Below are 27,383 nucleotides of genomic sequence, written 5' to 3' on the forward strand. Positions count from 1 at the left end.
AGCTGGTATAGGTGAAGCAGAATTGCAGTTTGTTGCTTCCACGTAGATGCATGGAAAAAGAAAGCACATTTAGCCTGACTGAGATTTTAGAGATAAAAATGCAGCTGAAACAATAGAGGGAAAGCCAACAACAAGGGGTGCTAGAATATATTACAGCTGTTAAACCTAGTGCTTTCCTGGGAGGAAAAAGAATTGCAATAAAAACAAACTGTATTTTATGGTTTCAACAATGAAACAGCATTTTGCGTCTAAAATCTCAGTTTTATTGGCCTCAGGGGGTTCTGTGTTCCTACAGATTAACATTCCCATGGGAAATTAAAAAAGTCAAAATACAAGTTCCCCTCTCATGAAGTCATTCTTTTGAGCAAGTTTCCTTAGTGGCTTTGCATGACACAACTTGTGAAACCGCCTTGCAGTTCTTCCCACTCAAGAGTTTCTTAAAAAAAAAAAAAAAAAAAAAAAAAAAAAAACATACACACAACTTTGAATTCCAGCAAGACAAAGCAGGAATTACTCCAAGCTGGGTTTCCTTCACAAGCACCACAATTGATCTTTTTGCTTAGTTCAAAGAATCAAAACAAAAACACTACCTTAGATTAATCGCCAAATGGCAGAGACATCTAAAACAATATCAAAGCTGTTCCAGCAAAGGCAAATTTTGATTCTTATTCCTGATAAGAGATTTTGTAACTGAGATGCTTTTAGTTAGAACAATATACAGTAGCTAGACTTTCAAAGCTTTGGAACTACATGACACATTTTACTTAGTTAAACCATTTGTACTGACCTCTGCCAGTAGACCAAAAACAATTAAAAGTTGTTTATCTTCTTCTTAACCACACCATAACTGGCAACAGTTTAGGTGCCACTTATGTTTTTATGGTGAGACAACACATTGCTGTAATAACAATGCCCTTCAATATAAATCAAGGGTGTTTTATAAGATGTGTTTATTAAAACTATGTTATGCTACAAACTGGGAAGGTTGAATTAAATTTGGATTGATGTGAAAGGAGTATGATCAAGTGAGGGTTCATTAATTTTACAACCATTCATTATAGGAAGCTATGCTAGGACTTGCCTCTATTTGCCAGTATTGCAATAAAATATATATTTACCGCTAAACCTCAATCTAATGTCACTTAGGGGTTATGCTGAAAGCCATGCAATCCAATTTAAGGGAGATCAGGAAATAGGTTTGCTTGCTGTCTGTATTTCACTGCAATTGCTGCTGGTTATACCCTCTCTGCCATTACCTCATAACGAATGCCACATCACATGCATGCTATGTGATGCTCGACACCAAAGGAAGGTCACCAAACAGTAGGGGAAAGGAGTGCTATAAAGAGAGGATGTTCAATCCAGGATACTGACAGCAATGACTGAACAACAGTCCTAGCAACTACCGAAACCTGGTTGGCTCACATCCAGCTATGTTTAAAAAGAGTAGAGTTGTTGCTTTTGGAGAAAGGGGCATGCATGCAGAACCTCTGCTTTATGTCAGTTTAAATTTCAGTTGAAATATAAATGGGAGCAGAATAATCATTTTAGCATTGAATCTACTTTGTAATTTCAAGGAATACTTTAACATAACACACCCAAATTTTAACTCCTTAAACATTCAGCCTGCTGCCAAATGCAGAACTGGAAACTTTAACTCAGGTGACAATGCCTGAAAATTGGATCCACAGAGCTCATCTAATGGTCCAGAGTAAACATGCTGAAAGATCAAGTCTAGTTTATATAAAAAGGTAGCTCCCAAAAGAACATGCTAAACAGATGATAAACTCCTCTCACTCACCAGCCACCACTAATGCACACAAGCAGGGTTAACACTGGTGGAAGTCGTACAATCAGACATGTCTTAGAGGGTTGGTTGTTTTTTCCTACAAAACTGCAGTATTTAAAAGTCCAAAGGCTTAGCCAAGACTTCTCCTCACAAGGTTTATAAGTTTCCTTTTTACTTTAATTAAAAGCAAATCTGGCTACCTAGATTTATGGAGAGTACAGTGCTCAGATAGGGCACTTTGTCTGACTGTCTCTCTCCCCATCAATGTTTTGGGGTTTGTAGTGACAAGGAATAGAGGTTGGATTTAGCTAACATGTGCTAGTTAAGCCTGACCTAAACTTAACCACTTTTCCTAGTCAAGACAAACCCTTCGTCCATCTTACAGAGAAAACAGATAAACCAAATAACCTCAGAATAAAGATCCAGAATCTATTCTGAAGCAGTGCTGGAAAATATTCATGTAGGTGCTCAAAATGCCAGTGTTCCCAACTACACAAGGAGCAAAAATTCTCCTGAATCTTTTTGTATGTTTTTAGGAGCTTTCTACTCAAACTATCGCCTCAAAGCACCTATTGTTAATGTATGAGCATTGAACAACATATACTATACTCTTACAAAAAAAGGTTTTGCATACTGTAAGTGCTTATCAATTACAGTATAATTTAAGGTCTCAGAGTAGCAGCCGTGTTAGTCTGTATCAGCAAAAAGAACGAGGATTACTTGTGACACCTTAGAGACTAACAAATTTATTAGAGCATAAGCTTTCGTGGGCTAAAACCCACTTCATCAGATGCATGCAGTGGAAAATACAGTAGGAAGATATATATACACACACAGAGAACATGAAACAATGGGTGTTACCATACACACTAGAGTGAGAGTGATCTGTTAAGGTGAGCTATTACCAGCAGGAGAGAAAAAAAAACTTTTTGTAGTGGTAATCAAAATGGCCCATTTCCAGCAGTTGACAAGAAGGTGTGAGGAGCAGAGGGGGGAAAAATAAACTTGGGGAAATAGTTTTACTTTGTGTAATGACCCATCCACTCCCAGTCTTTATTCAAGCCTAATGTCCAGTTTGCAAATTAATTCCAATTCAGCAGTCTCTCGTTGGAGTCTGTTTTTGAAGTTTTTTTTATTGTAATATTGCGACTTTTAGGTCTGTATTCGAGTGACCAGGGAGACTTAAGTGTTCTCCAACTGGTTTCTGAATGTTATAATTCGTGACATCTGATTTGTCTCCATTTATTATTTTACGTAGAGACTGTCCGGTTTGGCCAATGTACATGGCAGAGGGGCATTGCTGGCACATGATGGCATATATCACATTGGTAGATGTGCAGGTGAACGAGCCTCTGATAGTGTGGCTGATGTGATTAGGTCCTATGATGGTGTCCCCTGAATAGATATGTGGACAGAATTGGCAATGGGCTTTGTTGCAAGGATAGGTTCCTGAGTTAGTGTTTTTGTTGTGTGATGGGTGGTTGCTGGTGAGTATTTGTTTCAGGTTTGGGGGCTGTCTGTAAGCAAGGACTGGCCTGTCTCCCAAGATCTGTGAGAGTGATGGATCGTCCTTCAGGATAGGTTGTAGATCCTTGATGATGCGTACTACGGAGTATGTTTGAAGGCATGATTGAAGAACTGCTTTTAAGAATTTAGGAGTATCAATTTTAATTTGCAAGATTCAAATCCATTATGAGAATTTATTATTCGCTATATATTTGTGCCTCATATACAGAACTTGTCAAAGGTTTAATGTCAATTCATTCCCATAACCTTATTTCTCCCAAGGGCAACTTATTGCCAGCTAGATTTGTATTGGTTCTAAGAGGTTAAAAGACTGAAACTAGACAGCATCAAGTTGACCCAAAGGTAAGATTTTAACTGAAATATTCTGTGGAATAGTAATATTGCAGTTCAAACTCACAATCAGAATTAAATTTTTCTCTGCTGAATGTTGTCATATACCAACCTCGGCACCTACCCATACCCCTCCTTGACTCCACACAGTTTTATAGAATCAGTGAATAAAAATAAATTAGCAAAGATTACATTTTCTCATTCATTGTGTAAATTTTGTCAGATGTGGTAAAATTTAAAATGCAATAAATAATAAGAATAAAGACTACCAAAACCACAAAAATACATAATACCACTGTAAAACCCACCTTAGCAGCATATCAGCAGGAAAATCAACTCTTGGAAAGGCTTGGCAAACAATAATTAAATAAGGTAGGTAAATCTTTCAGTGTTGAAAGATTTACATTATCAGCTCTGTCTGGAAAACTTCCTTCTCCAGTACAGCCCTAAGTACATCCTGATATTTATGCACACAAATAACTGTCCTATTAAAAACTGATGCAGGGAGACATGCTTCTTTTAATAGCAATGAGGTTAGAGAACACATCTTGATAACACACTTAAAAATCACAGGGAAGTGCTGCAATAACCTTTTGGGACACACACACTCCCCCTTGGTCATTTCTACACTATGGGCCAGATGCTCATCTGGGGTAACTTAGTGTAATGCCAATAACTTCAGTGGAGATATGCTGATTTACACTAGGTGTCAGTCAGGTCCTATGTCTGAAATGTTCTGTGATTCAGCTAATGGTGTTCAACCTGGGTTTATTTTTATCTGGCTCAAGCCCCGTGCTGGACCACATTTTTCTGACACTTGGGTGTTATAAGCAACAGAGGATCCTGTAGCACCTTTAAGACTAACAGAAGTATTGGAGCATAAGCTTTCGTGGGTGAATGCCCACTTCATCAGACGCAAGTAATGGAAATTTCCAGAGGCAGGTATAAATCAGTATGGAGATAACGAGGTTAGTTCAATCAGGGAGGGTGAGGTGCTCTGCTAGCAGTTGAGGTGTGAACACCAAGGGAGGAGAAACTGCTTCTGTAGTTGGATAGCCATTCACAGACTTTGTTTAATCCTGATCTGATGGTGTCAAATTTGCAAATGAACTGGAGCTCAGCAGTTTCTCTTTGGAGTCTGGTCCTGAAGTTTTTCTGCTGTAAGATGGCTACCTTAACATCTTCTATTGTGTGGCCAGGGAGGTTGAAGTGTTCTCCTACAGATAACACTGAACAGCGCACTGATACACAGATACCCTCCCACCAACAACACAGGAAGAACTCCACATGGACTCCTCCTGAGGGTCGAAATGACAGTCTGGACTGGACCTCGTTATCTCCATACTAATTTATACCTGCCTCTGGAAATTTCCATTACTTGCGTCTGATGAAGTGGGCATTCACCCACGAAAGCTTATGCTCCAATACTTCTGTTAGTCTTAAAGGTGCCACAGGACCCTCTGTTGCTTTTTACAGATTCAGACTAACACGGCTACCCTTCTGATACTTGGGTGTTATATTTACCCTTCTCTTCAGCCTCTCTCTCTCCTTCAGTGTCAGAGTGTCAGCCTTGGCAATCACAGGGACAATGTTGACTTTTCCATGAAGAGCTTTCATGAACTCTACATCTAAAGGCTTCAGCCTACAAGTAGGAAAAAAATACAACAAAAACAAATTAAACCTAAGGGACTATTAAGCATACATATTAAGTGGCAAGTATCAGGCTTATTGCACTTGTACTAACAATACATAAGTAGCCCTTAATTCAAGGTATCTATGTAAACAATCTGTCCTGTAAATTTAAATGACTTGGAGCACTTATCTATTGAGCTGCTCATGTAAGGGTTGAATTGTAATTAAAGTTTCCGTCTCGATAATATGCATATTACCAGCTTTTATGTTTCTGAGAATATTTATTCCTCCATATTAAATTCCTGCCGGAATAGAGACAAAGCAGAAGGAGGTCATTAAACCCAAAGCCTGTTTTAATTGAGTTGGCTAACTGACAACTTGGGAAGTAACTCCATTAATATGAAGGTCAGTCTCTAAGACAGGGAAGTTACCAAACTCATGCTAAGGACAAAACACCCTAAAACATAAGTATTTATTTTCTTACCCATGCCCAAAGGGTGAGATGAAGTAAAAACAGCAGTGGACTCTGTTGTCTATAATGTGGCGCCTGTTCAGACCACTCTCGTCATGAAGGTATCTTTCAAACTGATTGTCAATATAATGGATGATTGTTTTGAAGCTGTGGTAGGAAGAAATGGAGGCATCTTATACAGGCTGTATGTTTATGGTTTTTAATTATTTGTGATGGCGAAGGGAGGAGCAAAGAAGGAATGTGATTAACACTTCTGAATAGAAGAATTCAGTTTCCTAATACTGTCTCTTGTGGAGCACTTTTTTGATGATGAATTAAAAAAAACTATTCAGTGTGTGATACACAACAGCCTGCCCCATAACTACTTATTTCTGGAGCAACTTTAAATTCACTTCTATTGGGTGAAAAGGTTAACTGCAAGTTCAGAGATAAACTCAATGGTGAGACAAGACAAAGACAGGAACATAGGGTGGGTTTTTTTGTTTGTTTGTTTTAAACCCGCTGACAAATGGCATAGCCAGGATATCCTCTTGATTAGCAGTTTGACAACCCTGACCTTAGAATCAGGTTTCTATAGTTACCTATAAAAATTCTGGTATTTTAGTCTGCTTCAATTCAGTCTAAATATATTTGAAAGATGTGTGCTCAAAAATCATGTGATTTTTTAAGTTATTTTTGCCACCATACAGAAACCGCTTATGTTGGAAAATCCTTACTTATCTCAAGGCAATTTAAAATATGCATTGGAAGGAAGTAATGGAATGTCAACTTACGTCTGATATATTAACTGATCTCACAAAGAGTGGCTATTAAAGGTGAAAAATAAAATTATGGCTTTTCTTTTAAAAAGCATGTACTACTGAGCAGATTTGTTGTTTTTGAGCACCCCAATGTGTACTAGATGCCTAACAAAAAAAATCTAAAAAAAGACATGTTCCTTGCTCCAAAGTGTTAACAATTTAAATAAGTTTGGTGTGACAACAACAAACAATGAAGAGAATGGTGAGAGGCAAGGGAACCCAGAGGATACAAACATAAGATTAAGCAGATAGTTTGTGTCATGGGTACATGTCAAATTTACCATTGGACATGCAAGTTGGGGGAGGGCAAAAGAATAGGGGTTAGACAATCATTGCCTGTTGCAAATGTAGACTGTAACAGGGAGGTTTTCTTGCTTTGAACCCTAAGGATCCTGAGCATCTGATCAGACTGAAGGCACAAGAATCTATAGTGAGCCCTTGAACACTGGCCTCTTAGCCCATTCCACCTCTTGATAGGACATTTTGCTACCACTGGCAAATCTGTAATAGCTGTGCAAGTGTTGGTACAAGGGATTCTGCAGCACTAACTTCATTCAGGTCATCCACAAGAATATCCCCAGAGCATATCCCCTTTCACTGTCTGCCTTACCCCCATATAGAGCTTCAGCTCTGACTTAGGAGAAAGAGGAACAGAATGATACTGTCAAGATGGGGCTCTCCTCAAATATCACCACAACATTTTTATTCCCTTTTGCTCACAGAAGCAGAAGAGATTATCTCGGTCTACATGTCTTAAATATAACAAACAAGCATAAACGATATAATTAGGGATGTAAAAGGTTAACCATAAGCAATAGTCTTAGCCGTTAACCCTCCTTAACCATTAACCCCGGGACAATTGTTTAAACGGTTAAATTTTTAAACGGTATTTACATCCCTAGATATAATTAAAATCCACAGAAAAAGTTTACTGAACTGTTGGAGAGAGACATCTAACCTTAAGTCTGAAAATATCATTATAACAACCTAAATCATGATATGAGGGACTGGAAGTAACCAGGGCCAAAACAGACTTCTCATTGAAAGCATTCTCTTTCCCCCGGCTCGGTCATGTTTTTATGCACACAGAAATAGAATTAGCAGCAAGTTTTAAGCTTTTTGATTTACCAGTTAACTCTCATACACATCTGTTTACCTGGCATTTCTTGCATGTCTTATTATTTATGTTACTGTAAAACCTAGGTTACAATAGGCGTTTAAGGTTTGTATTCAAATGCAAGCAGAAGAGAATCCTCCAATATACTGTGGTAAGCCTTCAAAAGTGAAACTACTGTAACCTGGAAATACATGGAAGATGTAGGTGTCTCCTTTCTGGCACAATCCACGGAGAACCCATCTGTAAACTGATACTAATATCACTGACCTAAAGAAGGTAATAGAATTAACATGCATATTTCTAGTGTCTCTCATTTGTACTTCACTTGTTATATATTTTGCTGTAGGGAAAGAAAGTACAGAGCAGAAGAATGTCTTAAAAAATTACTTTCGTGAAACTTCAGTATTTTCTTGCTAAAACTCATTTTTAAGATCTAACATTTGTAGTACCCAGACATGTTGAAAGAGGACAATACATTTTATGTTGCTGTTGATCTTTTAAACAAAACTCCCTTTAGCTGGTGAAAGATAATGAGATTGAAGAGACATGAATATTAGAACAGAAACCAAGTACAAACAATGGGAAAACACCCCTGGTTACAAGTTTCTCTGGCAATGTAATTGGTTTACGTGCAGTTTTATACTCCTAACTGCTGTAATTTTTCCTATAAATGTGGCATTAGTGTATGGTACCTTCTGATTTCCGGGAAACACCTGGCTTTGCACCACTATGATATCATTACTTAGAAGACAGCATATCCTGTACTATGTACTGTAACGGCAAACAACGCAAGCATTACATTGAAGAGTTCATTTGGGAAAAATGGAAAATAAACCTGAGCTGCCAAAAAACACAAATTCAGCCTCACAAAAGCCAGGAACAACAGAACTGATAACTATCAGCAAACCAGTAAGCGCTATTGAAAAGTGACCTGTCACACTGGGACAAAGATGAAACAAAGAAAATATACTGAATACCTGTATTAAACAAGTGAGTTTGGTAGCTGTCTTGTTGTCAGCAGTCCCTTTGATGACTGCCTAGTCCAAGCCAGGACTGAGGGAGACTGCATGCAGTGCAATAAGCTGCAAAGGCTGTGTTTAGTTATTTTGGGAACTAGAGCACTCTTGTCTTGTCAGGATTCTGAAACTGCCATAAAGAATCCTCCGTCACACTTCAGATTAAGGCTATATTTATAAATTACACACAAAAAACAATGTTAAAAGAGTGCTACGGTTTCAAAGTGAAGCACTCAAAAGTTAGGAAGTGCCAGAATTAAGAGTGTCTACAACCGTCATTCACTCCCCTAGAGCATATGCATCATCACCGTTTTTTTCCAAGGGGCCTGCTGCATTGAGAGCACAGGATGGATTGTGCTCACTTAATGCGCTGCTGTTCAATAGTTTGTTTTATCCTCATTTGTGTGTGCATATAGCATTAAAGTTCATATAAATTACACCAGAATGTGATCAAAGATGATCATAATGAATTTGTACAATTAAGGTTCCACAGGTGTTAATCCTGGCACTTCCTAACTTTTGAGAGCTTGACTTTCCAATCTTAATGTTCTTCCAACAGAGTTTTTTTGTACGTACCGCCCAAGGTTTCTAAAATAGCAAACTAAAGAAAATACACTCCATCATATGATCACATGGGTCGGCACCAGAGTTGGAGTTTTTAGATCCACAGCACAGACCTCTGACACTTGAGCTAATGGAGTAACTGGCAGCAGTAGTAGAGTGGCATCCTCTATGTAGACCAGTAACTAGATGAGGGTGAGATACATGCTTTGCCAGGGGGCTTCACAGACATTTGACGACAGCAGCATCAGAAATCTTGGGTTCCATCCCAGGTTCTGGAGGGAAGTGATCTCTAGTAGTTGCAAACCCTTATGCTCTATAACCCCCAAGCCTGACCACTTCTGTCCTGTCCTCTCCAACCTGTGCCAATCCAGTCCCAGACTTGTCTCGTCTCATCTCCTCCTCCAGCTCCTCAACCCAACATCATCTCCCTTCTCTTCCCCAACACACTTCGTATCTGGCTCCCAGTCCAAGACCCATCGCTTACAACACCCATCTCCCTTCTTCCCAGACTGCGATTTTTCAAAGGCTTATAACGTCTTCTAATTTGGGCATTTTTTCCCACAGAAACAGCAAAAGGCAACTCCCCTTGCTAAATTTCAAGTCCCTGCTCGAAAGCATGGAGGACACTATGGCTTCGCAACAAAAATAATTATTACAGCTTTTTTTGTTTGTTTGTTTGTTTTAGCATGGGCAAAACAATGTATTTTTTCCTAATCTGGCTCTTGGAAAGGGCTGAACCCTTTTTGCTGAAACTTTCCAAAGCCTTCAACCTAAGTCATACACCTGGAATGAAAAATCTCAGCCTGAAAGGTTACAATTTGGCAAAGTTATAAGCAACTGAAAACAGGGACTTACAATAGGAAGTGTCAGGCAACCTTAAGTATAGTTGGTGCTACCAACTTTGCCTACAATAGTTTATAAAGTAACAGTAGATGTCATAATCATGAATAGTATACATCAGGGGTCGGCAACCTTTAAGAAGTGGTGTGCCGAGTCATCATTTATTCACTCTAATTTAAGGTTTCGCGTGTCAGTAATACATTTTAATGTTTTTAGAAGGTCTCTTTCTATAAGTCTATAATATATAACTAAACTATTGTTGTATGTAAAGTAAATAAGGTTTTTAAAATGTTTAAGAAGCTTCATTTAAAATTAAATTAAAATGCAGAGCCCCCGGACGGTGGCCAGGACCCGGGCAGTGAGAGTGCCACTGAAAATCAGCTCGCATGCAGCCTTCGGCACGGGTGCCATAGTTTGCCTACCCCGGTATACATTATAGATGGTTAAAAGGACTTCAGTAGAAGGTGCTACACATGCTTATAAACTTGATTTATAACCATCATTTGGACTAAACAAGGGGGGGTGGGAGAATCTGAACTTGTAGGTCTCTAAGAAACATCTTAATAGAATAAACAAAGGGCATTAGAACACAATCAACGGGGGAGGAGGCGGGGGGGAGAGGAGATACAGACTAACACGGCTACCACTGAAACCAATCAACAGGAAGTTCTTATTGTAACACAATACACTGGTTTAACAGCTCTTAATTCCAGTGAAAGGAAGCTTAAGTCAACATTACTGACAATGAGCAAGAGTGCACTGAAGTCCAGAAAGATACTTAACAGTTATTCAGAAATCTCTGTTTTGATTAGTTTAACAACATAGACTAAGGACAAGGAAGCTGAAGATACAATTGCCACCACACTTTTGACCTTTCATCCAGTGTATTTCAAGCACATGTAAGAGACATGGTAAAAGAAGCTAATCACTCCCATTTCAGAGTGGTCTTCTTGCAAAGCATTCCACAGACAGAAAAAAATACACCAGTTTGCCAACTATATTCTTCACCATTATCTCAAATTTTGTCACCTGTACACCACCACAAGATTTTGAAACGTGGTGTTTGTTAATTGTAGTTATATCAGCTGTTTATCTCCTTCACAAAAGCTTGATTTTATGACTATTTATTTCCAGTGGCATAATATGCAAAAATGTCATCTGCTTATTAAATTTTTCTTTTCTCTGTTCAATGCGGCTTCATTACAATGAAAATGAATAGCCAAGAGAAATGAATTTTACCAGGGGTTCTTAGCCTCCAATTGTATAGGATGTATAAATAATCTAGACTTCCCAGTTGGCATGCCGCTCACCAGTGCCAGTATATTCCATTTTCATTTAAAACCCAGCTACCACAGGGGTAGTTTTTCTTCTTTAAAAAAAGGATGGAGCTATCCTTCCTTTCTTAATCAAAATGCGTAAGTAGGGCCCTACCAAATTCACGGCCATGAAAAACGCGTCACGGACCATGAAATCTGGTCTCCCCCCGTGAACTCTGGTCTTGTGTGTGCTTTTACCTTATACTATTCAGATTTCATGGGGGAGACCAGCATTTCTCAAATTGGGGGTCCTGACCAAAAAGGAGTTGCAGGGGGGGGTCACAAGGGTATTTTAGGGGGTTGTAGTATTGCCACCCTTACTTCTGTGCTGCCTTCAGATCTGGGCAGCTAGAGAGCGGTGGCTGCTGGCTGGGAGTCCAGCTCTGAAGACAGAACTGCCACCAGCCGCAGCGCAGAAGTAAGGATGGCATGGTATGGTATTGCCGCCCTTACTTCTGTGCTGCTGCTTTCAATGCAGGGAGCCCTTGACCCTCCCTCTACAACCCCCTCCCCATTTGTCCTTTCTCCTGTCCCTCCATTCCCACACTTCAGATTCTGTATTTGTCAAACATCAGAGAAACTATTTGGAAGAAAAAACAATGAGGTGTCCCTGTGGCACCTTAGAGACTAACAAATTTATTTGGGCATAAGCTTTCATGGGCTAGAACCCACTTCATCAGATGCATGAAGTGGGTTCTAGCCCACGAAAGCTTATGCCCAAATAAATTTGTTAGTCTCTAAGCTGCCACAAGGACTCCTCGTTGTTTTTATTTGGAAGAAGATTACTATGAAAAAGAACAAAGTATGAGAACTTTACGGACTATTTTTATAAACGTTTTCTTTCCAGATAAATATGGACAGGGGTAGGACGACACTCTACTGTGATCCCAAGATAACAATACATTGCTATTAAAAAAAAATAATAACGAAGTGGTTGCTTCCCCTTTGCATGTCACAAAATACAGGAACAGTACACAATGTTCTCCAAAGACCACTCCCATCCACTGAATCACCAAAGTACATATAAAAAAGGAGAGAACAAAACACTAGGATTAACAAATACATACAACATCATAAGCAGAGATAGATTTAAAGATTCATCCTGGTGGCTAAAACAGACATACCAGTCCTGGCTGTTAATGGCATCGCCATATCCTGGTGTATCAACTACTGTTAAACGGAGTTTCACCCCTCGCTCCTCAATCTCTACTGTAGAAGCTTCGATTTGGACTGTTCTCTCTATTTTCTCTATAATAAAATAATGTTTTAAACATTAGTATTTCTCTTGTCCAACCCCACAGATGCCCATGTACCAGAATGGTTACAATACACTTTAAATAAGTTACACCTCCACCACTATGTAATGCAGAATCCTTCAGAAAAACATGTCAAATAAACTAATACAAGTGTAAGCACAATCTATGATTAACTGAAATACCCAGAATATAATGAGTGGAGAAACAGTGGTATGTCACGTGTAATGATGCTGTGATGATCATTTTTTAATGTATTATTTTGTTAACTTTCAGAAGTGTGCTAGGTTCTTTACCAACAGGGAGTTCCTCGTCCTAAAGAGTTTATAATCTAGATTTTACACATGACCACTGCACGGTAACAATCAACTGGAGGAAGTGGGGATTACAGTAAGATCACAAGGTCAGTTTAGGCGTATAGAAATCTTATGGAGCTTGGGGGGCTGGGGGGTTATACTCGTTGGAGTAACAGCAAAAGTGAGTTTATAGGAGGAAGACATCAAACCTTAACTTATGAGAACAGAGGGGCTTAACCAACAGTGATTGGGAGTGCTGTTCCATGCATCAATGGCATGGAAGAAAAATGAATGGCTGAAGTCATTGTCAGAATGGAGGAATAATGGTGGGGAGGATGTGAAAGGAAACAAGGTTGGAGATGTGTGCTTGGACTGAATGATGTAGGGCCTTTAAATAAGAACACAGTCAAATTTACCTGCAGCTCCAGGAATGTAACGTTCTGGATAAAGATCAGTCAGGAATAAACTGTTAATTAAGGTGGATTTTCCCAAACCAGATTCTCCTGCAAACAAAATCATTTCAAGTAATTAAATACCTTCATCTTCCTTAGCAGCCTCCCTGTAACCCCACAAACCTATGTAGTGGAGTAAAAATAATTTGTTCAGCCAGGGTCCATCCTATCTTTTAAGATAAAAACATCAGAGGCTCGGCTAAGCAATGCTAAAGAAAACAGAAAAAACAAATCTTTGGTGCTTGCTTACATATATGAATGCATGAAAATTCTAAACGTAATCTATTAAATTTAACAGTGCAAGCAAAAAGGTCACAACTGCAAAGGTCACATATATACAAATACCCACTTTACACCACAGTACTTCCAAGTCTTGAATTAAAACAGTTGCAAAGTATTCAAACCTTTTCTCTTTTACTTATGAAATCAGAAGCCATAACATTCGAGTTCACGTTTTTGTAAGTTTTGAGGTTTTCTTGAGCTAGAGATGCAAATCAGAACTTTATTTTTTAAACCGCTGTAGCACGTCAATGTAGACATTACATTACGCTGATGGGAGTGGTTCGCCCGTCAGCGTAGGTAACCCACCTCCCAAAGAGGTGGTAGCTAGGTCGATATAAGAATTCTTCCATCATCCTAGCACTGTCTACACTGAGGATTAGGTTGGCTTAACTACACCACTCAGGGGAGGAGACGGGATTTTTCAACCCTTGAGCCACCTAGCTAAGACAACTGAATTTTTAGTGTAGATCAGGCCCAGGTTAAGCACAATTGGCAACCATCTTTAGCATCCTTGCATTCAGACTACATTTATTCTACATAGCAAAAACTAAAGCAGGGATCAGCAACCTTTGGCAAGCAGTCCACCAGGGTGCCGGGCCAGTTTGTTTACCTGCTACGTCCGCAGGTTCGGCCGATCGCAGCTCCCACTGGCCGCGGTTCGCCGCTCCAGGCCAATGGGCGGCCGCGTGCCAAAGGTTGCCAATCCCTGAACTAAAGAAAGCAAGAGAGCATCTTTTAATCTTCACTTAGAAAGTTTTATAATTCTAAAAGTTTACAATCACTAACTTACCTGAAACACCCTAAAACTAGCATGTGGCGTTTACAAGTTCATCTTTGCTACATAAATTGTTTCAGGAAGCTAAACTGATCTGCAATGATCATGTATATTATATGCCAGTAGACATTTAACATTTAAGAAAAAGAAAACCCTAATATAAGCTGTCTACGCTACTGTTGATGTTGCTACCTAGTTTTAGATGGGCAACTCTTGTATTTGTCATCAAGAACTACAAGACAAATAGTTCTACAGTGATCAACAACCACAAGTAGGAGACAGCTGCTGAAACTAATTTCTTGTATAATCTTTGGTCAATGCTACAGCTGTCAGCACACAGGCTGTTTAAGACGTTACATATGGTTCTTCGTGATAAAGATGCGATTTCCTTTCTCCTACTAATTTCTCAATAATATGTAATATTAAGGCAAGTATCTCAAAAAGCTTCTTAACAAAAGGAGAGTAATTTGGGTTTTATAAAAGCAATTGTAGGGTTTTTGCTTAACTAAAAGGTGAAAATACCAATATAACTCAACAAACCAATTACTTTGCACTTAAAAGTTCCTTCCAGTTAGACACCACCAATTTCATATGGGGAAATTTAATCAGAGACATTACCCTTAACGTCACACAGTGAGTCAGGGCGGAAACAGTAGAAGAGCTAGGAATAGAATCCCCATTTCATCAGCGAGACACCACTGTGCACGCATTTTCAGACAGGGAAACGGGTCAAAGAGCGGTTAAGTCACTACCTCTAACGTCAGACAATGAGTTGGGGGTAGAAACACTACAAGAGGCAGGAATAGAAACCTGAACCCTTGGCTCTGAGCCATGCTCTAACCACTAGAGAATGCTCCCTCCAAACAACTTCACAAAATAGGCAGGATTTAATTTGATAGAATACACTAGTTTGTCTTAGTTCTTCAGTACACCAAATACAATAGCTAATTAAGAACAGGTGCATACTTAGGGCTTGTCTAAATGAACAGTTAGTGCACAGCAAGCTGGGGTGTAAATCTACCCCCACACTATCTTGCCACATGTTAAGTGTCAGTGTGGACCCTGCTGACTGGTTCTAGCAGTTCCTTAGTGTGCTCTGATCTACCTGGCTTTGAAACAGGAGTAAATCAAAGCACACCAAGAAACTGTTAGTACGAGTCGGCAGGGTCCACATGGCCACTTAGTGAGTGGCAAGCTTTACTGTGAGGTAGATGTACACCTCAGCTTGCGGCAAACAAGATGTTGCTGTAGACAAGCCCCTAATGTGCAAGACAAAATATTTTAACACTCAAGCAATTAAAGAAAACCACCTACCAACCACCATTAGAGTGAATTCAAAGCCCTTCTTTACAGACTTCCTGTGGACCTGGTTGGGCAGATTAGCAAATCCCACATAGCCTGCTGAGTCAGAAAACTGGAAAGAAAAACAAAATTGAATACAAGTGAAGTAAAACAAGTAAAAATATACAAATAAACTGCACGAAGAAAGATAGAGAATCCACCAGTTACCTGGCAGCATAGCAAGACAGCCCTGGGAAAACCCATCCCAACCCTTCCTTCCCCAAGCAGTCTTTGAGAGAAGTAAAGATTCCATAGGTGCTGCGGAACATACTTGAGCAAAAGGTTCTTCTTGGACAACATTGACTGTACGCCCGCAAGAAAATGTTTCCATTAACACAAGACCACAATCAGCGGCACCAACTTTCTCCAGCGCCGGTGGGTGTCCGCGCCTCCCTGCCCCAACTCCGCCCCCATTCCAACCCCACCCCACAGTCCCCGCCCTAACTCCGCCCCCTCCCTGACCCTATTGGATACCTTCCCCAAATCCCGGCCCCGCCTCTTCCCCCAGCACGCGGCGTTCCCCCTCCTCCCCCCCTGCCCCACGAATCAGCTGTGTCGCGGCGCAAGGGCTGGGAGGAAGGAGAAGCAGGACGTGGCGGCGCGCTCGCGGGGGAGGCAGAGGCGAGCTAGAGCAGGGGGGGCAGGGCGGGGCCACAGGGAGCTGCCGGTGGGTGCTCAGCACCCACCAATTTTTTTCCGTGGGTGCTCCGGCCCCGGAGCACCCACGGAGTCGGCGCCTATGACCACAAAAAGCAACAGGTAGCCCTGTTTGTGACTGTGAATGGGCTTGTCTGCCCTCATGCACCCCCTGCTGGCTAAGCATGGCTCTGCTAAGGCCTACTTCAGTATCCCCTTCACATCAAGCCCCTTTAAAAACCCACAGTGCCCAGATATTCAAAACATTCCCTTTCTGGGATCAAGTGTACTAGGTCCCGAACAAAGTCAATCAAAATAGACCTCCAATCTATAAAATCTTCATCCCAGTTTCAGCTGGACCCAGACCCTTCTTCCTGAGGGTCAGTCCTCCCTTTAAAGTTCATTTCTTTCACCCCAGTCCCAAACTGGGCACAGCCCTTCCTATCTGAGGGTCTGTCTTCCTGATTTCCCAGCACCTCTTGCCTGGAGTTTTTTGTTTTCTCCATAGGCCCTCCCCCTTCTGACTCAGGGCCCTTCAGGGGCCTTCTAATTCCCCACAATGCCTACAAGCATCTGCCAAACCAACCAGCAGCTGTCTCACCCTGTATAAGGCTCGGGTACCTGCCCTTAAGCCCAATTTTGCAGCAGGCAATCAGCCCAAGTACATTGGACCCTGCTCCTTTTTTTTGCAGGAGCAATCCCTGTGTGGCAATGACAAAGTTAAAGCTGACTTTTTCAGTGAGGTACGTTAAAAAGTTAATGAAAGATTTAAATCACAAGCAATCTTAAAATCACTGACATTTACAAATTGAAGAGATATTAGAAATAGGTTCTCCTGACATAGGCTAAATATAGTGAATTTCAGCACCTAAGAATGCCTGTGTACACATGCAGAGGAAAAACACTTCTGTAAATATGTGTAGAAACACAAGCACACTCGGTAGTAATGCCCAGAGTATGAATTTATCATCACCTCACAAGATGCAACTACGGTCACATAAGTGAACAAGTTAGTAATATAGTTGAACATAAAGCTCCAAAGTTCACAGTGCTAAACCTTTGAAACAAAAGTAAGAGATAGAAATGTACCTGAAAACGTATCTGATAGATTTGGGCCATAAAAATGGCAGTCCACTTCACTGTGTTATGAACTGACCCAATATCTATTATAGGCCTAAACAAGAATTGCAGCCACTTGAATTCTGGGCCCTCTGAGCTTATTGATAGCAACAAATTTTTATTCAAGACAGACACAGGAGTTTAACATGAAAGATAGATTTTTAATAAAATGATACACTGCGAATACTCCTGAACTAAAATCATTCATCAAAGGGCAGTTATTTTACTTGCAGACAAGCCTTTTACAACTCACCCAGATGGGAAAATCTTAAATTGTAACTTATACCCAATTAAGAATTTTGCATGAAGTACAGACATCAGTCCCTCTGCATAAATACAAGAATACCAGATAAAGGAAGTCTGGCTAACATATTGAAACTATATTACTAGGGTTACATAAAAGTTCATTTTTCAGTACAAGTCAAATTTAAGAAATATATTTGAGCTCATAAATTTAGTCGGAATGTTTAACTACTTCAGTGAAAACATGAGTATTTTCAAAAGTTCAACAGAATTATATACCACATTTGTATTACGCAAGCATCTCTTTACCTTTACTTTTTCACCTGACTGAGACATGTTCCGTCACTGCAAGTTTCAGAACCTACAAAACAAGACCTCTGTTAGCAGTACTATAGATTAGATTCATCACAAGTTTAAGCACATGACCAAGAATGGATACCTATCACATATTTATTACAATATGCCAAAGGGAAATGAACATGGTTTTCCTCAATGTACAGGGAACAGTCTAGTAATGAATTATTCTGCATTTGATTCTGTAGATTTAGTCAGTTAGTAGCTGCAATAAGTTTACCAAGTGAAACTATTCAAATAACGGGGTTAAAGTAATCACAAAACAAAATCGTTCACTTTAAATGTTATAAATAAGCAATTGTAAATTAAGATTTTAACACACTACATTTTTTAAACCTAGTTAATTAGAACCCTGTATCCTTACATTACTTTTGCTTCCTTAAGTAGGGGACAGATGCATCTTACTGAATCCGAGGATGTACAGTGCCAGTGATGTAATTTTTAGTTTGTTTTGGTTCAACAGTTTGCTAATAATGCCCTGACACTCCCATATACTTTCCCTCCATACCCCGCCATGAATCATTTCCTCCCCTTTTTCTTCTCACAGCTGAAAAATGCCTTCCCCACCTCACAGGAGTAGTTTACATATAGCCAAATGGATTTTAGTGAACCTTCCATTACAAAATTCCCAAACTTCTCCTATGTGCTCTCAGATGAGAAGTTTCTCCAGAAAACCAAAATACCCACAGACTTTGAGGGTGACAGAAGTGACTGAAAATAGTATTCTAAATGTAAATGTCATCTCTAAACACTAACACCACACTGAATGTGAGAGAAGCCTGGCATTTGGCTAATACCCACTGGAAATGAAAATTCATCACAATGTTAATGCATATGTCAAAAGTATCTGCATTTCAACACCAGTTAGCTATCTGGAAGAGCTATATATTTCGGTAGCTTCACACATCTCCACATTTGAAAAATACTAGCTGTGCTATATAGACTAATGGTCCATTTTATTCAGAACAGCTACATAACACTGAAAGGAAATGAAGAAGGGGAAGGAATACTTCACAGCTTGACTTGTTGACAACACAGCTCTTGGCTGAGAAAGGGGGGAAGTGACCTATGCAGACACCTGTGCACTCAGAAAACAGATGCTTCCCTGTCGCTTAGCAGTAGCCACTGTAGCCAGCAGGATGTGGCACAAGTATTAAATGCAACTGCTCAGCCAAATCCTAGTATAAAAACTTGGTCATTTAGCTCTGCAAATACAAAGTAGGTAAACTCCAAGTTACCAGTAATTGCAACTTGGAGTTTAGAGGAAAATGTATTCACAACCGGTGTAGTTTTTAGTTTGACCAGAAGTTTCAAATTCCCTGCAGGCTGCATAGTAAACTGTAGGCAAGGTCAACTCAGCGTCTTCCCTCCTCCGCCAACCTCCTTATGTATCCAGTTCCTTTGTCTGGCGCAGCCATTGGTTAAGAAATATTAGTCTTGTTTCTATGACTCTTCTGAGTGTCTCTAACTAGGCATTCCCCACATTGTGATTCCCAAGTTGGTTTAAGTATGATTTTGTAGCAATGGAGTTTGTTTTTATGACCCAACACACAAGGAGTTGGGTTTCCAGCCAGCCAATATTATGGATCCGCAAAGATGGCATAGATAAAGATTTCATTCCCTAGTCACAACTTAACCTACTGATGCAACTCACTGCTTGCCCAAGTTTTGTTTCTATATTTGGAAATAAATTTTTAAATTTAAATTTTTAAATTAATGGAGATATCCTATCTCCTAGAACTGGAAGGGATCTTGAAAGGTCATCGAGTCCAGCCCCCTGTCTTCACTAGCAGGACCAAGTACTGATTTTTGCCCCAGATCCCTAAGTGGCCCCGTCAAGGATTGAACTCACAACCCTGGGTTTAGCAGGCCAATGCTCAAATCACTGAGCTATCCCTCTCCTCCCCGAAATGTCTGTTGTCACCTTTCCCTAGAAACTAACAAGGTAATCCATAATGAAAGAGCACTAGAACACCACCCCTGTTACAAGTGACATTTTAGTACTAGCCAAAATTACTAGGTTGGAAAATAGATGAGCTAAAATTATTAAGCTCCACTGCATGTGTACATCTAGCTCACAGAAACTAGCTTCTCACAGAACAAGGTTTACAATAAATAATTTTCTTTTTCTGCCTTTCCCCAATCCTCTGAAATTTTAACTCTCTCAACAGGGAGTCTGGATGTCTCCGGGGATGGGTAATAGGACAGTGAGCGTATTACCTCTTGGTTGTCAGTTCAAACCCAACCTAACTTCATAGTGACTGAAAGGCTCAGGAAGAATGACACTACAGTAGAACCTCAGAGTTACAAACTGACCAGTCAACCACACACCTCATTTGGAACCAGAAGTACACAATCAGGCAGCAGCAGAGACAAGAAATAAAGAAAATACGGTACGCTGCTGTGTTAAATGTAAACTACTAAAAAAAGGGAAAGTTTTTAAAAAAGATTTGACAAGGCAAGGATATTGTTTCTGTACTTGTTTCATTTAAATTAAGATGGTTAAAAGCAGCATTTTTCTTCTGCACAGTAAAGTTTCAAAGCTGTATTAAGTCAATGTTCAATTGTAAACTTTTGAAGGAACAACCATAACGTTTTGTTCAAAGTTAGGAACAACCTGTACTACCGAGGTATTCGTAACTCTGAGGTTATACTGTATGTGAATTGAGTTGGTGGTTTCAGTTTCATTCTTAGGGGCCAAACACCCATGTCTCAAAAGCTAAGTAGAAGTCTAAAGCAGAGAAGTCTGGGCTGAATAGGAATGAAGACAGAACACCCTCTCTATCCCTTCACACTTTGAAATGATCGCTCCAGATAACGACCGACTCTGTGGTCTACTATACTCTACCTAACTGTACATTAAAAACAATCTCTGAGCTGGTGAATAGGCAAGCCCCTTTCACCCACACTAAAATTCCCTTAATTACTTTTTAAGTTTTAATCTGGAGATACCCATGTCAGTCACTGCAGTTCATAAACAGTACATTGTATACTTCTGAGTGAATATTCCTATAGCTTACAATTTTTGTTCCCATTTATACTGAAGACAATTCTTGTAATACACGGTAAGCACAATTTCCTAAAAGAAGTGCTGCAGTTCTGAAGCAAAGCTACCTTAGCTATTCAAATTACTGATATGTTTGTACTGTCCATTAGATCCTATTATACAACTAACATTTGCCTTGCATTCTGATCAAAAGTTCATAATATCCAAGGCTGTGAAAGAGCAACTGCTGATCACATCTTAAGAGTTTGCTTAACAGTCTTGCTAACACTAGTATCTAGTTAGTTACTTTGTCTAGTATTTTGCTATACTAGCATATGAAAGGAGGAATAATAAAACAAGTTCTATTCCTTATCACATGTGTAATTCTTCAACAATGGTTTATCATGGTTTATATTATGCAACATAAGATGAATACTTTTGCAATGAAGAATGTTTCATGAACAATTTGGATTCCAGTTATAAACCAATGACTTTACAAACTTATCAAAGCCAAGTGATTTAAAAGAATCCCTTAATATGCCCACAAAATACCCAAAAGCAAACAACTTTAATATGTTAGTCATATGAAACAAATTAACTTTAAAGGTCCCTAACATTCTATCCACATTGCCACTGAGGTATTGTCATTTAAAATACTATTTTACCATATTAAAAAAAAAAAATCACTCCAGATATATTTCTAGGAAATTATTACTCTACAATGGTTAAAGTAATTTCAGCTTTTGACCTTGTGGATCATAACATTGCCTGAATGGTATGGTCATCTAGAAATTAATTTAATCCAATGACAATTAGCTGAACATCAATAGGCTTTCAGAAATATTATTGGTCCCTTTGCCCCATTACTGCAAAGCAAAACTAAAAAGAAGCCAGTTTAAAACTGTTTGAACATTAAGTTAATAGTAAAAAAAACTAGAGAGAAGAATGGATTAGGAGAAAGTCTTTCATGTTTGTTTATAGCACCAAATCACAGTAGTACTGAAGCACTGTGTCAGAGTAGATTAGTTATAAAGACGGGACAGACTGTAATAGTAATGACTAACAAACTACTATTATCTGCATGCTTTCAACTGAGTCACACAATAAAATATGACGAAAAGAAATCAGTTTGATCAAGTGGGAAACCATGCCATGTATAGAAACACTACGGTATGAACTTTCACCAACACTTGGTAATAAAATTAGTGAAAATAATTTTAATTCAAAGCAAGCAGATCATATTATGGCAGAAGGCCCAACTCAAGTGTCAGAAGACAAGTAAAGCAACATGTACAAAATGCTTCACACGAAGGAAATTATAAAGATAAGTACACTCGAATTAATAAGACACATTAAGCAGTCAAACTAACTCCTGCTTTTACGTTTTTTACCCTTCTAGCACAACAGAAATTTAATACAATTGAATTTCATTTACAAGGTTTCATTTTACAAAAGTAAGATGGGCTTTTGAAAGTAATTTTCTCTGTGCATAGGTATATTGAGCTATATTACATAAATAAGTGTATTTTCGCTCAGCAAGTATGCTTTCTGAACTGCATGTTCTGTACTAAAGCATATTTCCGATCTCACAGGAATCCCATCTTAAACAGTTCTCTGTGCTAGAGTCCAAGGACCAGACAAATACTAATTTCAGTTACAGCCTGTACTTGTGCAAACACAGACGCCACAAGCATGTCACCCTACCATCTTCTACCGTGAAAAAAACCATCCAGTGAGGCAGAGAGGAAGGAAACCAGGTCATTTCCTTTGTTCCTTTCAGGATGTAAGAAGTAAACTGTTACCAATAGGCAGTATGGGATTTTCCTAATGGTAACGAGAAAAAAAATGCTATGGAAAATTTACAAGGAAGGCTTCTGTACAGGATTATAAATAATATTTTAAACAATTCTTGAGTGACAGCAATAACCAATTTTTTATACAGATCCAGGAGACTCTGCAAGGATTCTTCTTGTCTGAAATCAATACTTAAAATTATATGCGGTCCCGTTGGTCATTTAAGAAGGAACCACAGGAGAAGTGAAAACTGTGGTAGGGGTGTGTATGCTGGACTTGGTCTTATTAGCACTGTGATCACATATGCTCCCAATCTTCAAGAGTGTGGACCACCAGTAAGCCAACAAGAACATTTGAACTAAATACTGCAGAATGATTTCTCTGTTGTTATAATGGCCTGTGACAAATGAAGTCCAATCCAGCTTCTCAAGCATGTCATAAGGAAGACTAACATAAAACTGTTTAGAACACGTCTTCCATACCAAGAAATATGGGAGTTTGGTGGAGAAGAGGATTACATTCTTCTCCAGACATACTCTTAAGACGGGTAGGGTGGGGGAGTATCAAAGTACAGAGAATTTTTAATTCTAGGCCAATCCTAGTAAGGGGAGGCAATAGCTGCCTCCATAGCAAAAGGCTGGCTATGCTGCTGATTTATTCAGAACGGAAATAGCTGTCACTGATTGAAAAATGTTATTTTACACGTTCATGGCTCAGAGTAATGCAGAAGTGCATTGACTTCCTTCTCTCCGGAAACTAAGCAAGTCACTTCTATCAACCTAGAATGCAGGGATTTAACTGTTGTTTCCAAAAACAAACCTGCTACTGCTACAGCATTGGAAGGCAGGCCAAGTCAAGATAAATCAATAGTTTAATACCTTGTATTCAGTGTTATCAACCTTTTTGATATAATTTTATGGCTTCTATTATTTAACAGAGGAAATGCAATGTCCTTAATTTACTTTCTCATTTATAAAAAAGGCTTATGTGTATGTACACACACACACACATTTTAGATGCAGACCAGTTTAAATAAAAATATCAGTTAGTTCAAGATCTCATAGGTACTGTACTGGAACAGAAGGAAATAAGGAAAGATGGGCCAAATAGGATGAAGAGATTTAAAAACTCATTGATATAATTTATAAAAACAATGTATACATACTGTAATTCAATATATAAAGCTTCACTGTTGCTCTAGTCCCTTATCTTCTGTACTTATCACCCTCATTACTTAAGAAATTTGTAACATCAACAATTCTATTTACCTTTAAAGACAAAAAAGCTTTTAGTCAATAAATTTGTATTAAATATTAGTGACTTGGAAAAGTTAATGAAGAAAGCTTAGATGTTTTTTGACTATTCAATTGACAGATACATCTTAGAAAGTGGATGTTTGTTCAGAAACCTTTCAACATATTTCACCAAGTTATTTTCAGTTGGGAAATAAGTTTCCCTTCTCCCCACACAATCTGCCTTACTTCACTTACACATAAATCACACCACACACTCCAGCAACGATGCAATTCTGGTGTTACATTACAAAACACTGGTGAAAAGTTGTCATGGGTCTGGCATCTTTCCACAGTACCACAGAGGTGCTTAGTTCTCTCTTCTCCTTTCTGCAGGTATGAATTCCATTATATCACATAATGAAATATACCGCACTCACAGTGTGAAGTTAAAGTTGAGCAGTTTTATGTCCAAGGGCAATTTTTTTTTAAATATTTTATTTCAATGAAGAACATTAAACCCACCTAAAAAAAATACTCTAAATTACAAACACATTGGATGACAAAACCGGAAAGTTTAAAATTAGCAGAAAATTGACATTTTAACAGAGAGTATTGTTACTGTAGTATTTACATTGATTATGAATACCAGAAAACAATCTTGCCTGGGCTACACTAGAACAGAATGGGTTTGATCCTACCAATACTTACTAGCCATACCACTTCTACAAGTAGCCATTTCACTGAAGCCAACAATATGACTTGCAGTAATAAGTACTACACATGGTGGTAGGCATTTCCACTGCCAGGACCCATTTATTTATATGGTCATTATTCAACACTTTCTCCATGTGGATTTAAGACTAATAATTCCATTATATTAAAAATGTAAAGCTCTGATTTTTAGAACAGCATGTATAAATAATGTACGAACAAATCTAAGGTTCTGACCCTACCCATTTTTTTTTTAATTTTAAATCCAGCTTTATCTTCTCTTAATATTATTTGTACAGCACCAACAGTACTCTAGACACTTTCTTGCCATCATTTCAACATACAGTCATCGAGAAATAAGTCTAACAGAGCTGGTTATCTAACTCAAAGACAATGCATATTAGTCATTAATGTAGCAATCGTGTTTCCTTCCTAAGCAAGCAACTACTGGTAACATTTTCAAAGAGTTATTGTATTGTGAAAACATATCTTAAAATGGTCTTGTAGAAGTTTGATCACCCACTTGTCAAAGAAAAATAATTTTTGACGGAAAAAAATGAATTATATTTTATTCATTATAAGTCGTCATAATACAGGGCAGGTGAGCAGATACTGTGCATGGGCTGCTAAAGGTTAGTGACAATTCTGCAAGACAGCTTTAAAAGAGGTGGGGAAAAAAGGCAAAAGACGACATTGTATTGTTCCATGCAAGAGAATCTGCAGCCACAAAAATAAAAATGGTCTGAAAAGGAGTGCAAATATTAATTTAATTGCCATGATACTGTTTAGATTTCCTCCTATATGCTGAGAAATAATCTAAGACATATAAAATAATTTAAAAACGCATGTATCATCAGCTACCAAATCAAGTACTATGTCTTATTGTCCAGCTGTGGGATCTACATTTCAACTTCCACATCCCCATTTTCCCTTGATTCTAACCTCAGATTATGCTTGATGCTGCAATTTTGAAAGCATTTTAGGAATGCAAAATGGATTGGGAACTTCTTGGCTCCATCCACACCCAGCACTTCTGATTAAACTATGCAGTGCAGAGCCCAACAGCAACAGCTGGGTCTTAGTCCCCTTCTAAAAAGATCTACCCGTTCCTTGTTTGTTTGTTTGTTTGTTTGTTTAAATGTATTTTGTATATCTGTAAAATAGTCTTCAATAAACAGATTACAAAAGAAGCCCTGCCATTTTCTGTGTTCCAGTCAGACACACACTCTTCCCCTGGAGCCTCCAACCTGCTTTGGTTTTGTGACATTAAAAAGACATCAGTGCTGCACACTTAATAATTAAATCTTATTAAATCACACAGTTATCTTTAATTAAATCACACAGTTAGAGTCCTAGACACGGCCCCAAAACCGCAGAAAGGCTGGATGGGAGCTGTGGGGAGTGGGAGGGAGAGAGAAAGAGAAGGAAAGATTACTGGAGAGGGGCTTTTAGTCGCTTCAGACTCTCACACCCACCAGGGAGTCAGAGGGGAAGGCAGAGACGGGCTGCCAGATATGGGCTCTTTAAAGGCAGACATGCAGCCCTCGACATCCCCCTCCAGAGCAGGTACCCCAATTACAGACACCCCACCCAGGCACTGGAGCCAGCGCCAGCCTCAGGCCGCGCGGAGAGGCTCGGGGGGGGGGGGAAGAGGCGGCCTGATGCAGCGCCAGCAGCACGTACCCCGCAGGGAACTGCCCAGCCCCCTACACACGAGAGGGGGAGGGGAGGGCAGGCCGGGCCCGGGGAGGGTGAACAGGGGCTCCGGCTGCAGAGACCCGCCTCCCTCCTCCCTCACGGCGCGGGCGGGGGGAGGCTCCGGCTGCAGAGACCCCCCGGCAGCGGGCTGCACTCGGCTCCCCTCCTCTCTGCCCTGTGCTTACCTGGGCCCAACCCCCCGAGAGCCTTCGCCTCCTCCGCGCTCGCCCAGCTGCCAGGCCGCAATCCGGACCGGAACCGCCCCCTCCCTGCTCCTCCGGCATCCCACAAGGCACCGCGGTCGCTCGCCTCCAGGCCTGCCCTCTCTATGGTTCTGCCGTTCACGCGACGGGGAGGGAAGGGCGGTGTCAGGGACAGTGGAGACGGAGGCTAGAGTGTCTCTCTCCTGCCCGCCTCGACAGCCGGCCCGAGAGGCAGCAGGGGGAGGGGCCGCGGTGGCGGCCTTTGGGGCGTGGCGACGGCAGCTGTAGGGGGCGCAGGGTTGGGCCCGTCGGGGCAGAGCCGTGGGCCAGGCCGCTGGGCACAGTGACACATCGGGCAGCATGACACACCATCATGTGGCGCGAGGACAGCACCATGACATCATGGTGATGTCATCGTGTGATGTCGTTGTCTCACCACACAGTGCAGCGGTGACATCACGCCATGGGAGGAGGGGCGCCAACCTCAAGGTGGTTTTGGAGCCCATTGATAGCTTCTGGGCTCTGATCACTATGGCTGCTGCAAAAGGTTTTTGAATGGCGCTTTTCTGTTATTTGTGTTACCATCCCACCTAGGAGCTGCA

The 27,383-nt window shown here is 40.0% G+C and overlaps 1 protein-coding gene across 1 annotated transcript in view; it reads right to left on the reverse strand.

Annotated features, from left to right (window-relative positions):
* Positions 1 to 26,864, reverse strand: part of LOC112103947 (septin-2) — a 62,627-nt gene extending 35,763 nt beyond the window's left edge. The window contains exons 1-7 of the mRNA XM_024195941.2: positions 26,764 to 26,864; positions 18,110 to 18,161; positions 15,776 to 15,875; positions 13,369 to 13,455; positions 12,528 to 12,651; positions 5,763 to 5,897; positions 5,171 to 5,288 (exon numbers count right to left, since the gene is read on the reverse strand). Coding sequence (XP_024051709.1) covers positions 5,171 to 5,288; positions 5,763 to 5,897; positions 12,528 to 12,651; positions 13,369 to 13,455; positions 15,776 to 15,875; positions 18,110 to 18,136 — 591 coding nt within the window. The 5' untranslated portion in view covers positions 18,137 to 18,161; positions 26,764 to 26,864. The remainder of the gene's footprint in view (positions 1 to 5,170; positions 5,289 to 5,762; positions 5,898 to 12,527; positions 12,652 to 13,368; positions 13,456 to 15,775; positions 15,876 to 18,109; positions 18,162 to 26,763) is intronic.
* Between the last annotated feature and the right edge of the window lie 519 nt (positions 26,865 to 27,383).

The sequence above is a fragment of the Terrapene carolina genome, unplaced genomic scaffold, assembly GCF_002925995.2.
Source record: "Terrapene carolina triunguis isolate 2854851 unplaced genomic scaffold, T_m_triunguis-2.0 Scaffold234, whole genome shotgun sequence".
NCBI lineage: Eukaryota > Metazoa > Chordata > Testudines > Emydidae > Terrapene > Terrapene triunguis.